General features: G+C 33.0%; 1 protein-coding gene across 1 annotated transcript; it reads right to left on the bottom strand.

The window, feature by feature from the left end:
* Positions 1–6,313: 6,313 nt before the first annotated feature.
* Positions 6,314–8,266, bottom strand: LOC131862571 (nuclear transport factor 2-like). The gene is made up of 9 exons (XM_059215050.1): positions 8,225–8,266; positions 7,984–8,121; positions 7,490–7,778; positions 7,248–7,408; positions 7,000–7,141; positions 6,789–6,844; positions 6,650–6,715; positions 6,494–6,560; positions 6,314–6,384 (listed from the first exon to the last, which is right to left on the bottom strand). Exons 1-9 carry the CDS (start codon positions 8,264–8,266, stop codon positions 6,314–6,316), a joined length of 1,032 nt encoding a protein of 343 aa, XP_059071033.1.
* Between the last annotated feature and the right edge of the window lie 8,474 nt (positions 8,267–16,740).

Genomic DNA, 16,740 nt, shown 5'->3' with positions numbered 1-16,740 from the left:
AAGGTTTCCCTATGCTTTAGGTTTTACCCTTTTCAAATTTGCAGTCCAATTCCCTTATCTCTTCAAAACCCTAATAGAGTCCTATTTTCACATTTGAACCTTAATTTTGCCTATCTAGAAATCGTAAAATCTGCCAATTTTATGGGGTTAGCTTTAAAATCATCGTAATATTCATCCCTGAAGATTTTGAAAAAAGTTGGTCGGCCTGTGTGCATTTTCTACACAACTTGCTGTATAGAAGTCCTATCTCTATAAAATTTCATCCCCTCAATCGATAGGCTGGTGACTTGGGGAATGAGGCTCCGATCAACCAATACCTTCCACCCATGGAGGATAATAGTCCCATCTTTCTAGTGCTTGCCAAAATAGTTGGTAACATCCCTCTTAGGACCCTTCAACCTTTCAATTTAAGGGGTAAAACCCCCTTTCTTCAGAAGCCCCAAGAGCTTTTCGTTTTTGTTCAGCTGCACACAATTTCGTGGTTCGGTTCTCTTCCTAGTGCCCCCCTTCTCAGCTTCTCTTTGTGAATAGAAGCACACAACAAATGGTTAAGAGTTTATCTCACTTGAGTTTTCTCCTTTCCTCTTTGTAATCAGGGTCCTGATCAGGCTTTGTTGCTAGGACCCATAGCTCTCGTTAATTAGACTTAATGGGAGGTGTCAATACAACAAGTTAACTTTCTGTTCCGCTGCATAATGTTCTATTCGATTTGTGAAATAAGGAGAATTGTGCAGGGAAAAGGTGTTGCATGCTTGTTTGCATGTAAGCTAACGAAAATAAGTGCACTTTAAACCCTACCTCTTCCACCATAATTTCTACTCCCATGTGTTATTTATTCATTTCAAATCATACTTTCTTAATAATATAAATAGAAAAATTTAATTATTGTTTGTAGCTGTATTCTTTGTTTTTGCAAATTTTTCTTCTTTTTCTACCTAGAATTATATTTTGTTTTGCAGGATTAGCCATAAGGATCATGAACACAAAGGTCTAAATCTAGCTCTTGTTTATCATTAGTCACTTACTTTCCATTTCAAACTTGTTTTGATATCATAGTCTCCATTTGCATTATCACATTTAAGTATCCAAAGTCTTCAACAATGTGCAAGCACTCCAAATTGCAACCTGCACCTTTACAAGTAACACACCTTTTAAACAAAAAAGTTCAGGTGTGAGGATTCTTAAATTTGGTGGGCAAATCTCACCATAAAATCCTATCGACTAATAACATATTCATTTTCAAATAACATATTCTTATAGAGAAGAAAGATTCTAAGAGGTTATAAGAGAATTATAGTATATAATTTAGTTTTTGATTATTTGTTCCTCCAAGGAAGGATACCATTCCATCCATTTAATTCAATATTTTAATTAATTTATCCAATTAATGCATACAATTAAATATTTTTAAACTACTAAGTTTTTAGATTTTGTATTTAGATTCTAAACATGTATAGTTTTCAAAAATTTTAAAAATGATTTATTAGAAAATTAATTCAACATGTCATCCTCTCTCTTCCTTTCACTTGGTTCTCATTTTCATTGGAAAACTTTGGGGTTTCTTTTGTCTATGATTTGATCATGGATTTGACATCTATGTACAAGAAATTAACCTTTGGCTCCATGATGGGTGAATGCAGATGGAGTTTCTTCAACACTATCTAGTTGGTATTTTCATGTTGGTTCCACCTTTTGATTTCAATTGCTACTGAAGGGGTCAAGGGAAGTACTCTAGGTAATGGTTTCTCACCTAAAAAGTATTTACATGTTTGGAATAAATAAAAGATAATAATTTGTTATTCAAGAATTGCTCCAATGGAGGTGAAGGGGTAGGAGATGATTGATAGTGATAATATCTTTATGAGAAATATTTTGATTTGTATATTTTTCCTATTATACTCTCTTTCTAATCTACATAAATTGATTTTTTAGCATTCAAATCCTCTATTTTGGGGGAAGGATGATGCTTTATCATTCTTCTAGAAATTTTTGGTGGTATTTTTTGATTCTTGTAAACATCAACAAATTGTGTGTGATCCATTAGCTTGATTAGATTTCCAATCCTTGCTCTCCCTCTTTCAACCCTAAAAAATTATACTTATAATTTACTTATTATTCTTGATATAAAAATTTGATTTCAAAGGGTTATTTTATGTTTCAATTTTTTTTTTTGTTATTTAAGAATTGATTTGAAATGATACGTTGGTATATTACAGAATCATGTTCATGTAGAATAAAGATTTATCCAATCATTTATCTTCCTATTTAAAATAATTCTGTGAAAATATGCAACCAACTTTTTGCAAGATAAATAAGATTGTTTTTAAAACTATTAGTAATAAAAAAATTATTTAAAAAAAATAATAATCAAATTTACACAATTTTCACCTATTAGAATATTGTATAAAACGATGGAGGACAACATGGGCCTCCATCACCATAGTGGCGTGTTTTATTTATTTTTTACTTCTACAAAATAAATTATTTAACAGAGATCTTAGTAGTGAGCATGTATCTTTTAGTGAGGAATCGACTAGGATAAAGATAACATGAATATTGTTTAAAAAAAATGTCAAATTATAAATGTGGTAGATTTTTTAAATTATTGACCATGTAGATTTTTGACATCTACATGGTCATAGTCAGATATGAAAGTGATTAACTAACCAGAGAATGTTAAGTTTCTCATATATTTTCTACTCAATATATCTATAGTTTTGAGATAGTAGTCTTATATAAAGATACATTACTCACTAAAAGTCAACAAATTAAATTTATTGTGGTTGATATTTTTTAAAGTTATTTTGAAAATATTGTAAACTAGTGTTGATATTGATACCCTACGACATTTGAAAAATATTCTTTTTAATAATTAATTTAAAAAATTAAACATTTTTAATCCGTGAAATTGTTATTAATTAGTAAAGACAATTACTCATGTTAATAAATGGTTGATAACTTGATAATCATGTAGATAATATTATCCACCAAACACAAAATAAAATAATTTTGATTTAAAAAGCATTTTTGAGATTGCAACTGCTCATATCCAGGGTCTCAAGAAAGAGACTAACCTCTACTGGTCTATTTGTTCTGTTGAATTACTTTGGCTTATTTGGAAATAGAGGAATGATGATATGATTAATGACAGTGACAAGAATATGACTGAGTGTCCCAGGAGACTCATCCTTCATGATCTAAATGTGCAGGTAACAAGGGTGATCAGAATCAAGAAGAATTTTGAAGGATGGCTTCGAGATGGAGCAGCTATGATGTTCACATCGAAAATATCACATGGATTCACTTGGTCCAGGTTCTCACCAAAGAATACTCTCTTTGAGATCGTCTTGGAGGAATTAATGAGAGAGATAAATATGAACAAAGCTCAGGCAATGCAAAGCCAAGGTAAGGTTATATTTGATCAGATAGACATTTTGGAGTGTTTTGCTAGATTTTATGAAAAACTATCCACTAGTGGACGCTGTAAAGTGCAGAAAGACAATGCTAGGAGACAACTTAAATCCATTATCCCAAGGAAGATATTTGAAGAAGATGCTACCATGTTAAATCAGAGAATCACTTTAGATGAGATCAAAGAGGCTCTCATCTCTTAATAATGGAAAGGCCCCAAGAATTGATGGTCTTTCAATTGAATTTTACAAAAGTCGTCAGCATTGGATTGCGGAGGACTTGATGCAAGTCTATAAAGAAGCTAAAATTAATGGCTCATTGAGGGAGGATGTAAATACAGGGGTCATAAAACTTATTCCTAAATAAGGTGACATGACATTGATAAAAAATTGGAGGCCTATCACCTTGTTAACTGTCTGTTATAAAATTCTTGCCAAGGTTGTTGCACAAAGGATAGAGAGAATTATGCCTAAGATTATATATCCTACTCAGACAGGATATGTAAAGGGAAGATACAGTCTAGAGAATCTCCTCACATGTTGGGAGGCTATGATATGGGTTAAAGAGTCTAGACAATATGCAATCATTCTACTATTGGACTTTGAAAAAGCATATGATAGAATAGATTGGGGTTTTTATCAATATGGTGATGGAATGCCTTGGGTTTCTAGAAGACTACTGTAGGCAGGTCAACATACTAATAACAAATGCTAAGGCCTATCTAGAAATCAATGGTGTGAAATATGATAGGTTTTTCCTTTCTAGATCAATAAGGAAGGGATGCTCCCTTGCCCTTGCACTTTATATCATTGTTGCTGATGCTCTCTATTATATCCTAAGAGATTACTCAACCTCCTCGGGTGTGGATGAAATTAAGTTACCCAATGGAAGAAATCTCTCTAACATCCAGTTTGCAGATGATACCACAATTTTAACTAAATTGAAAGAAGAAAATCTAAATGCACTTTTGTACAAACGAGAGCTATTCTGTGAAGCCTTTGGTGGAAATATCTCAATGGCTAAATCTACTCTCCTAGGATGGGACGAGCAACCCCCAATTTGGTTAGATAAATACTCCTTTAGGTAGGAAGGACCTAATCAATTGATTAGATACCTTGGTATACCTTTTGCAGTAGAGCCCAAGCTGAAAGCTATGTGAGAGTGGGTTAGAAGTTAAATTGATAAAATTTAAGGAAATAGAATATATAAGCACCACCTTACCATTGGAGGGAGAGTTACCTCAACATTGGAGGGAGGGTTCAAGTTTGTCAAAAGATACTATCTTCCTACAACATTTATTATACATCTTTAGAAAATTCAAGCAATTATAAGTTTAATTATATCCAAAAGATCATTTGGTCTAATGGAAAATGAGGGAGAAAGAACCGTGCTATTAAATGGAGTTGGTGCACTATGAGCAAGAACATGAGAGGAATCGGCTTAAAGGATTTAAGATGGAAAGGCAATGCATTAGCTTCTCAATGGATAGTCAAAGCTCTTAGCAGAGAAGAACAATGGAAGGTTTTGAATAGACATACCATTAGTAGGGCCATGTCTATAAATAATCTAAATAACGAACCCTTATTGTAGTGTACTATTTCAGTTGCTCATATGTGGTGTTGCAAGCCTTTATTGTAGTGTACTATTTCAAATGATATTCTACTAAATGATTCACTCCCTTGTGTAATTTAGCACATAAAAATTTATGATGTAAGATAATCATAACATTTCTTAACATTAAATATTATTTAAAAAAATCATAACATGGTAGGTAAGTATTTCATCAATAAAATGGTATATAATCATTTCAACATATTAAATCATTTCTTTTAAAAAAAAAAATTGTGCGAAACAAAGTTTAAATAAAAACAATTTAAAAAAAATATAAATTTATATAATTAAAAAAATTAATTTATTTTGTGTTATAATTTATATAAAACAAATTTATACATATATTATCTAACTACAATTTTCTAATAATTATACATTTGACATATTTCTAACATTCACTGTATACAGATACTTCTTCTATACATTTTACAAAAACACCTAATCTAGAATCTATAATACAACATAATTCACATAATTCCCTTCCTTATGATTATAATCCTATTATTCAACTTAGCAAACATGATCTTGCGTGTTTAGTGTTTTTTTTTCTAATCCTAGGAATCTATCATTTCTTTTGTATGCAAAGGTCTATTTCCATTCTTATAGTATCATACCAAGTTTCAATTTTTCGTTATTTACATACACCACAATAAACTTCCTTTTGGATCCTTTTCTAATTTTTAATCTCAACAAATGACCAATTTTATTCCTTGTATTATAAGAAACTCTTAAAGTTTTATTTATTCAAGTAAACATTCATTAACAGATTTTAGTATATGATTCGAATATCCAATGATGTAGATTATAGCTTTTATAATATTCATGACATATGATGTAGATTATACATTTGACATATTTCAAACATTCATTGTATAAGATATAACAAAATTTTATATATAGATACCAAAAATAGAACTCTTTAACAAACCATACAGAGTTCTAATTACATTTACATTGATGATTCTTCCAAATTTCAAATCACCATCAGAAGCGATTGGCTTTCGAGACCCAGTAAAACCAGCTTCGGAGCCAGCACCTTGCTCAGGATCCCTTCCAGTTGCAGCGTGGTTCCAAATTCATGACCAGCTGCAGAGTTTCCATCCGCCCTTGCTGGGTCTCTATCTCAATCTGGGCAAGGTGACTCTATTATTGTCTATGCTCTCCCATGCCTATGCCTTTGCCTTTGTTCATACTGGTTATGCCTCTACGGGGTAAACTGCTTTAGATTAGACCAAGTATGAATAAAAAACATGTACTTCTTCTGTACATTTGAAGCTCTCGGAAATACAAGTTAGAAATTTCTTGCATAGCCATTGCGTCCTTGACGATCGCCTCCTCTCTTTACGCCATTTGGAATATTGTCTTTCCATGGTAGAAATCAATCAGTAGGAGCAGAGAAAAACAATTATATTTGAAGACTATATTACATTATATGAATAGATAATAACTTAATTAAGGCTTTGCGAAATACCTCTGAAACCAGCCAACCTTTTCTTTTCAACATATACGCGACGCCCAGAGATGACAATAGGAGATGCCTGCTTACAAAATATAAATACAAGTTTTATGAAAATAAAGATAAATACAATATCTAATAACACTAAATAATTCGATACAAATTAAGTACCTTTACAGCACTCTCCACAGAAGTTGATGATTGGAACTCAATGAAACCATAGCAAAAGTTTTTTTCCTGCATTACAGTATTTAAACATTACAGAAGGAAAAGAGCAGAAAACAAGCGAGATTTGTTTTCAAAAACATACCTTGTTGGCTCTGATTTGAATTCCACCAGGCTTTATAGAACCATATTTTTTAAACTCTTCTTAAAGCAAAGTAATTGTAGAATTCCATGGCAAATTTCTTAAATGGATTGAGTTCTCATTGACTGTAAGTTATATGGGATTTCAAGGTTAGTGAGAAATTAAGAACCTGAAAGATACAATTAAAAAATGGTGAAGGGAAGATTATGGTAACCTGGGGCTTTTCCAGAATTAGAGTTCAAGGATTGTGATGTTGTATGTACTTGTGATGGTACATTTGCTTTCAGTCCGGTATTTATTGGAAATTTCACCACAACGGTTGGCCTTTGAATAGGATGTGGGTTCTCTTTCAAAAGCTGAACATTCAAAGAAAAAAATATCAGTAACATCATATTCTACAAACGCTCAATGTATGAAAGGGCTTTGAAGTGCTCGACGTGCATTCAAAATGTTTATACTTACAACTGCTAGAAAACTCATTTTTGTTGTTTCTTCTGGTGGTGAAATAGTTTTCTCAATATCGTTAAGCTGTTGTTCATTCTCAACAGTTTCAGTAGCATGTTTATTTTCCAATTTCGAAGGTTGTGATTCAAATCTTTGAATTTCTTTTGCAGGAACTATCTCTGCTAAGACACAGAAAGGCTGCGATTAAAGAAGATTCTACATCGAAAAATACTGAAAGATAGAAGAAGAGACCATTTTACCTTCCTGCAAAGGCTCATCACAAACAGCATTAGCCGACATATAAGTTTTGTCTTCTGAATACTGGGATTCTTCCAAATACCGAAATGCATCGTTTAGAACAAAATAGCCTCTCTCCTGTGGTGCTAAAAAGAAAGACTGGGCAAATTTTCTTTCGACATTCTCGTGCCCTAATATGATCCCAGTTACCAATATGATATAAGATTCATTATCAGCTTCTTGTGAATCCACAGTTCCTATTTTAACCGCATTTCCCTCATTGAGCGAAGACACTATATTGTTTTTAATAGCCTGTTGGTAACAACCATTCAAAACAAGAACAACATTATGTCTGCAAATTTGATTGAATAAAGAAATGTAAACTTAAACCATGGATAAAAATTAAACTTCGAAGGTATCTTGTAGTTGCATGCCATATGGTTATATTGTATTTCAAAAATGAATTTGTATGATTTGAAACTGTTATACACTGAATCTACTGCAATATTTGACTTACTTCTAGGGTTGTTACATGCAACAATTGACCTTTGGGTTCAGGGCGGGTGATAGTGCTGCAATCTTTGTAGAACTCGTATAGCTTATCTGGACAGTTGTTTAGAACACAGTAATACTGGTTCACAAATTCGTTTGCAACCTACCAAACCAAAAGTGTTAATGAAATAAACTCCAAGCCCAACGCAAATGATCCAAACCCAGAACCACTTTATAAGAATAACAAGATGGTATAGTATTCATACCTCAGAGGCAGGAAATTCTCTTTGTAACTGCTGGGATTCCATCCTTCTGCATTGGAAATGATAATCAGTTGCATGTTAAAGTGTGTTAAATCTGCTAACTATCCCAATCACAAGTCTAGGAAAAATTGCAAAAGAGAAAATAAAGAGAATATGTAGAACATAATTCCTGTTGCAGACCTTGTATGGATTTTAACTGTAAAGAGTTGCTTTTCAGTGAATGTGAATACTTTCCACACCTTTTAAAACCTCTCAACTGATTTAGTGGACTGAATTGAAATTTCGAAACAGCCTAAATATTTTTCTCACAAGCGCAGATACAAGGAGGCATAACAGCAGAGTACGAGTTAGTTCGCTTTTCTTTTCTTTTTCCAAATATATTTATAAGGCATAACAGGCGTGTCTTTTGACTAAGAGAATAGAAACTATTGAATTTTGGGATGATAACGTTTGTATGGCCATAATTACCTATTCCTATTCAAGTCTAGTCTAATACAACAAGACGCACACATAAGTAAAAATGACGTTAGATTAATTAATTTAGAGTGAGGATTGAAATATTAAATGTTAAGAGAGTAATTGCAAAGAAAAGTATATGTAGTTCTATGGAAGATGTGTGGAAATGTGTTTGATGTGACATTGATTCTAAAGATCTGATGAAGGAAAATATGTAACTTAAATTTGTTCATTATATCAGATTTGTTCTAGGGTATTTTCATAGGGAAGAGCACCAGTAGTCATTATAGCTAACTTCGCGCACCCATAGATCCTAAAGGGTATGTCGTATTTTTTTTTTTTTTAGTCATATTCGTATGCGATTTAACTGCTTATAGCTATTGATCTGGCTTCTGGGTAGTAACGATGCATGTTCTGGAATCAGTTATGCGCACAAAGGTAAAAAAGTACACATTTCAAAGTGTCGCCTGATACCTAACTAAAGATGTTCCAGTAACCGTCAACTCAAAATTGCTAGTACTTGTTGACAAATGTCCAAATAGCGATGCACAAATGTTCCAATAGTGGTGCACAAATGGGACAAATGTTCCAATAGTTGTTCACAAATGGGCCAATTAATTACAAAAAAAGATCGGCTATTGGTACAAAACAAATTTATTAATGGTGTTTTCACTATGAAGGCTATTGGGGGGTCAACATAACAATAAGGTGACGGTTCTTGGAACTATGTTATCTATTGGTGCTCTTCCCCTAGTATTACATATGTTCTCTAAGGCATAGATCTAATTTTGTTGGTTGTACTTTACTAATTTTTTTTTTTCGTTATGTGATTTTTTATGCTCAAAGGCTGGTGGTGTTTGTATATATTAAGGGGAGATCATCGATCCTAAATTGACAAACTTTACATTGAGCATCTTCATAGAACCAACTTTAGTTGGAAGCAAGCAAACAGTTTGATGTCAAATTAATTTTTGGTAAGTCCTCTATTCAAAATGTTCCTATATAAATGTTCCTTCTTGTTCTACAATAGTGATAAGATGTTCTAGTATGTCAATTATATACATAACAAATACTCACATAAATGTACACATAGTCCACTCACAACAACTAGTGGATTTTTTTTAATGCCAATAACTTATTTGAAAATCAAAATCTTTGTTCAAGTACTGTGTTGATGAAACATTTTAAGAAAATCAAGTTCAAATAACAGTCAAATCTTACCCTCGCCCAACTTATTACAACATTAAATTTGTCTCTAAGAATACGTAATCATTAAGCTTATTCCCAGGAGGTCTCCCTTCAGGTGATTTCCTGAGAAGGGCCAATGCTTCACCTCTATGAGCATCAACTAGATGCAATGAGTGCTAAGTAGACCATTCATTATCATGAGAGATGGGTTCTTGTGTACTACTACTCATGAAACATGGGTCAATGAGTTTGTCTCGAAAACTACATAATTGAATCTTGATAATAATATGATAATTTGGTTTGTTGTGGAAAATATATCCTACATATAAATTGATAAGCTTAAGGGGCTCTATTATAAGTGGGTTCAACCTTGGAGGAAACTCCATTGTTAAGAGTGTCCGAGTTGGAGTAATACTAGGATGGGTGACCTTCTGGGAAGGCCCAATGTTTCACCTCTGTGAGAATCACCTAGATATAATGAGGGATAAGTGGACCATTCATTCTCATGGGAGATGAGTTCATGTGAACCACTACTCATGAAACGTGGGTCAATGAGTTTGACTTGAAAACTATATAGTTGAATCTTGATAGCAATATCATAATTTGACTTGTTATAGAAAGTATCTCCTACTTATCAATTGATGAGCTTGAGGGGCAATATAATGAATGGTCTATAATCAAGGACAAAATGGGCCCAAAGGAATACAAAAGGGAGAGATGTTTAAAATTTGAATTACTTGAAATACTGGCAAGGGAAGAATGTTATTGGAGGCAAAAGTCAAGGGAAGTATGGCTTCAAGAGGGGGAAAGAAATACAATTTTTTTTCACAAGGCCTCAATAGAAAAAAAAGGGAGAAGTAAATTTATGGAAATCAACAAGATTGATGCAACAAGAACCCAAAATTTGGAAGAAGTTAACAAAGAGGCCACAAAATTATTTGAAACAATGTTAAAGGAAAAGTCACAAGGGAGTAAGGAAATGAGGGGAAAATTTATGGATACAATTCCCAAAGTAATATCAGAACAACAGAACCAGGAGTTTTTTAAGGCAGCAACAATGGAGGAAGTTAAAACAACAATATTTCAGATGAATCTCGACAAGGCTCCTGACCTAGATAGTTTCTCTGCTAGATTATTCCAATGTTTCTGGGAGATAGTGGGCCAAGATATACACACTTGACAGTGGAGGAAACAAGGAAAAAGAAGAGGGTATTAAAGGAAATGAACCACAAACCACACATTCTTTGCACTAGTTCGAAAGAAGAAGATGGTAAATTCTATGCAAGATTTTAGACCGATTTCCTTATGCAACACTACATAAAAAATAATATCCAAAATTATTGCCAACTGTTTTAAAAAAGTCTTAAATTTTTTTAATATTAGAAGAACAAAGTGCCTTTGCCCCTAGGAGTTCAATAGTGGAAAGAATAATAATAGCCCATAAAGGAATTCAATCATCTAGAAAATCAAAATAGGCAAGGATGATCATAAAATTGGATATTATGAAAGTGTATGGCTCGATGGATAGAGAATTCCTCAAGGAAATTCTAGACAAATTTGGGCTTATGAAGGATTGGATTTGATGGGTGGATGGATGCATATCAACTCTAACCTTTTCAGTGTGGATGAATAGTGGGGCTCATGGTTTCTTTAATTCAAGTAGAGGTATAAGACAAGGCGACCTGTTATCTCCCTTTCTATTCATAATTATGGGAGAGGCAATGGGTAGGGGGATAACTAAACTAAGGGAGGAATCAAATGGTATGGAATTAAGGTAGTTGTTGGTGAGGCCTCGGTGACACAGTAGCAATTTGCAGATGATACTATGTTGTTTGGACAATCAGACAACTAGGAAGCTAGGACTATTAAGTCACTACTCAATAAATATTTTTATGTCTTGGGACAAAAAATTAATTTTTGTAAATCGAAGGTCTTCTTCATCAATACTCAACCAAGTCTTGCAAGGGATTCGACCAACATCCTAGAGCTTAAAGTAGCTAATTTTCTATGCAAGTTCTTGGGCACACCACTCTTTCAAGGGATGAATAAAAAGGAATACTGGATGAACATAGTCTCAAGCTATGTAGACAAGAAGATTCTGTGGAAAGGTAAATGGATTTCATCAGTAGGAAGATTGCTTATGATAAAATCAGTGCTTTTGACACTCCCGGTATACTCCTTGTCCTCTCTAAAATCCCTGATGGAATAGATGCAGAAATGAAAAAAATCATGAAAAGATTCTTTTGGAATGGCATGAATGACCAAAACAGAATACCCCTATTAACATGGGACAATAAATGCAAGCCAAAAAAAGTAGGATGTGCAGGACTAAGAAACTTGTTGATAATGAATCTGGAAATGGGAGAAAAACTTGTATGGAGACTATATACAAATAGTAACGAGAAATGGATTAAAATCATAAGAAAGAAGTATGTAAATTCCAATTACCCGATTAGCATTCTCAAAGTAAGAGATTCTCCAAGAGGCTCGATAGTGTGGAATTACATTTTAGAAAGCTGGGATATAATAACAAGATATATCACGTGGGAAATAGTAAATGGAGAGCAAGGATTATTTTGTAAAGACTCATGAAATAATTATAAAAAATTTGGAGGAATATTTGAATTTGGAAGACATAAGAAAAGAGACCCTATTGAAATGGGGACAATAGGTGAGAGATTATGGGATAATTATAGTAGAAAATGGGACGATAAGTTGGTCAACAATGTTGAATGAAATACCGAGTCTTTCTTTATTTGCTCAACAATGTTGAATGAAATACCAAATTCTCTAAAGATACATAGTTTTATAAAAAAGTATTCTTGTTGGCATTTTACTACAAAACTCCTTAAGATTTAAATCTATGTCAAATTTACTCAATTCTTATAATTGGCGTGTAAACACATCCTTCCCTTGTGATGATAATTTAAACATCCACAACCCCACTAGAAGATTTATATGTAGCAATCCAATACTGGCTACTAGTTTATTCTCCCACCTTGTAGTCCTTAGCTACATTACAAAATATTTTACAAAATCTAGACATGAGCCAAAGATCTATTGGCATATCCTTAGTTTTATATTTGATTCTATTGACTTTTATAATCCTAGTAAAATTTAAATTTTCATGTTCAAGGTATAGAGTGTGCTTTATTCTAATATCTATGGCTAATTTTTTTTCCACCTATTGTTAAAACTCCTCCTTTTAGTGTGTGTAGTAGGTCCTTCATATATTTGAATGGGCCAAGAAATATTGTGTCATTTTATTGTGTATGATGCTCAATTTGCTGCAATTTTAGAATTTATTAATTCGTGTATGGATAGAACTTTCTCATTTGGTTTGTTGACACTAGTTATTTAGTTACAAAAAATTGAAGTTCGTAGCATCTTGCATAAATAATTAGTTAAGGAGGGGTGTATCCTTAGCAATTGTTTGTGTCAAAATTTGGTTCAGAAGAATTCATGATGAATAATTAGATATTTTTGGGTCCTTTTGTTTGGATGAACTCTTTTGTTATTAACCATTCCATATCATTACTATTGATATTGGGTCATCTATAGATGAAATAGTGGGAGAGGAAAAAAGGAAATTGCAATGCATGATATGTTGACCACAAACCTATAAATTCTTCTACTACTTTGGATAGATATAATGCCTCCTTATGAACTAAAAATGTGGTTGACGTTAGAGAGTAGAAACTCTTATCTTTCTTCTACATGGGTGTTCCTCACAACTTTGATGAACTTGGTATGATGGGTAGGAGTAATTTTGAAAACAACTATAGTTCGTGTTATTTTAGCATCTTATCTCCTTGTGGGTTTTAGTAGTTGATTTTATAGATAAAAATAATCGACATAAAAAATTTCATGTAACAAGGAAAATATGGTACTTGACTCAAGCAATTTATTAACTAGGTAGCATGTTGCGTTTGATACTATTCTATCCCACTTTATAAGGATGAAATAAAAAAACTCCTTCAAATGAATATAAAAGGCATTAGAAAGTCGTACTTAATTCTTATTTACTTCTCAATCACCACCGTTATTGTTTCTTTCTCAAATTGGTGTTGTATTGCTTGTTCTAATTTGAGTTACAATAGTGAACATTAAAGAACCCATAACCCGTACAACCTGAGTTGGCCTAATGGTGGAGAATTTGTGCTTTTTAAAGAGAGGTCACAAGTTCAAATCCCACAAGGGGGTAGGGTATGTACACCTTATCAGCTTCAGCCCATTACCTATCAAAAAAAAAAAAAAACCCACAATCCATGCTACCTTTTACATTTCATTAAAATAAAAATTATTTTGAGTTTGGCCATTGTGGATAATATTTAAAGAGAGCATGGTATTTTGTTGAATACATTATAATTTCCAACATGTATTTGGTTAAATTTAAGTTGTTAACTCAAATTGGAAAGTCTTTGTGTTCTTTGCATAAACACACTCCTTAATTGACATATTAAGCACAAAAAATGTCAGTCAACTCTGAATGTTTAACATTTTTAAGACTAAAACCGTAAGCTTAGTGTGTGTGATTTAAGCCATTCCACCCTATAGTAGATTTCCATACAGCATTCCATAGCTCCCATTTTAAAGTCTGGCTTTAAGGTTTAAAGTTTGCTTAGCATATTTACTTTATTGATATTGATATACTAGTTTATCGGTGTCGATAACATATTTAATAATAATTATAAGAATAACCAATTTATTTCAATTTAGGCATAAAAAATAAGACATAATTATAAACTCTTTATTTTATTATGGAAATCAATGCTTTTCTTTTCTACTCTACTTTTGTGTTTAGCTAGTATTGGTAACACTAAATTTTAGATATACCCTTATAAGCAAAATGAAAATTAATTAGTACGTGGAATTCAACTTTTAAATTGAGTACATTTGTATAGATACTGCAAATTATCAACCTTAAAAGTCTCTGTCTTAGTACTTTGCCTTGTATGAGCAACTTCATTTTTCTACAGCCCTGTACTCAATCTTCAAGACAACCTAATTATCTAACTTCTTGATAGGAAGCACAAAAAGATTTCTCAAATAGGTTTGTTTGGAAAAAAATGTGATTTTCCTATTCATTACAAAGATCATTGACAACATTCTTGAGCTTTTTCTTCTTTTTAATCACATTAGTACATCAATATCTCTCTTTATAGGAAAAGGTACCCATCTTCAACCCTGATCACTTACCCGAATGCATAAATTTTGTCAGTCTTAAATCTTTATGAATTTCTATTTAAATCATAGGTCGAAGAAGGCACAATGACTCCCTGAATCGATTTATTACAACCAATCCATAAACCTTAAATATAATTATAATAACTTTAGTGTCATAAAATTGTGACCCTTGCAATTTTCGACCATAATAAGGTCGCCACACATGAAAAATTGAATCCCTTAGCCTGATTGGAGACTAGAGACTTGCTGAGCCCTTGAAAAACTACATATTTCTTGCTCCCCACTCTGCCTAAACAAGCATCCCATCCTAGAAAAAAAGGCAGGACAGGGGCATGGTGCCCCTGTCCCTACTCTATTTTGGGGTATTAATCCTCAAATTATGCTTTGGTGGTTGTGCATTGAGCAGGTAAACTCCCCTAGTGTCCACCTATCATTGAAAATTAGTTCAATAACACTATTTGATGAGTATATAAGTTGCAGTCATTTTGGGGAAGGAAGCTTCATAAGCGAGAAGTTCACGAGATCATGCATTCAAGCATTCAAGAATCACTTTCAAGTATTGAGCATCTCAAGTCTTCTTTCAAGGATAGGTGTTGCATTCAAGTCAAAGATTCAACCATTGAAGAGGAGATTCATTCCAACATTCAACTTCATACGAAAAATTCTATCAACATATCTATAACAACCTCCCTTGAGGTGATTTACTTTTCAATCTTTCATTTACGTTTACTTGCAAGTACTTTCTTTCATCATTTGGTTAATTCCAAAACTGGTGTTTGAAATGAAGGCAAACCCCCAATCCCAACCCCTTTTCCTCTCTTTTCTATGTGTAGGTTGTAGGTGTGCAACTGTAATTTCGTATTTGGAATCCATTTGCAGAGGCGAAAGAATCATTTTCCTTTCATGGATTTTTTTGGAGGACCGTGTACACATTTCACCACGGTCCGGGCAATCTTTTGGTCAAATTCCAAGGCGACTTCGTCTCGACATATTATTGCCAGATCCTGGTGCACAACTTCATCCTACACTTCTATCTCGACTTACAACAAGATCTTTGTCACTTTATTCACTTAGTCATTAGTACACAATTCAATAAATTCAATCTCATTCAAGAAGAGAGGAGTAACCTACCATTCCCACATCAATCAGAATATTACCTCCTTCTCTGGAGGTTGAATCTAGTGCATTTTCCCCCATCTTCTAATGCAATGAGTGAAAAGTATTTGAAGGGAAATCCGAAGTGAAACTTCCATCTCTCTTCGGAGGGAAGAAAGGCTTTTCTCTAGATCTCTCATTTGCTCATTTTTCCCAACATTACATTTTGGTGAACGCGACGTCTTGCATTCTTTCCTTGGAACAAACTTGGAAGTTTAATTTTTATGCACACTTAGTGGTTAATTCATTCAAAACACTTGTTTTAAAATATTAATTGAACATGTGTTTATCTTGCTATTGTCTTACATCTAAAAATTGCTTTGTTTGACAAATTCAATTTCCTCCTTGTCTTGTTTAATTTACAAAATCAACTTTACAAAATTAAGTGGTTAATTGTTCAAACACTAATTTTCAAACATTATCATGAACTTGTGCAAAAGTTAAACTTCCATTCAATTTTCAGATTTGTGACTATATTTAGATTTTTCTTCATTCCTACAATTCAAATTTTTTATTTCCCTCTTCTTTTCCAA

The sequence above is a fragment of the Cryptomeria japonica genome, unplaced genomic scaffold (assembly GCF_030272615.1).
Source record: "Cryptomeria japonica unplaced genomic scaffold, Sugi_1.0 HiC_scaffold_48, whole genome shotgun sequence".
In the NCBI taxonomy this organism is placed as follows: domain Eukaryota; kingdom Viridiplantae; phylum Streptophyta; class Pinopsida; order Cupressales; family Cupressaceae; genus Cryptomeria; species Cryptomeria japonica.
Note: the sequence above shows the minus strand (reverse complement) of the source record. Positions and strands in the feature narration are given on the sequence as shown.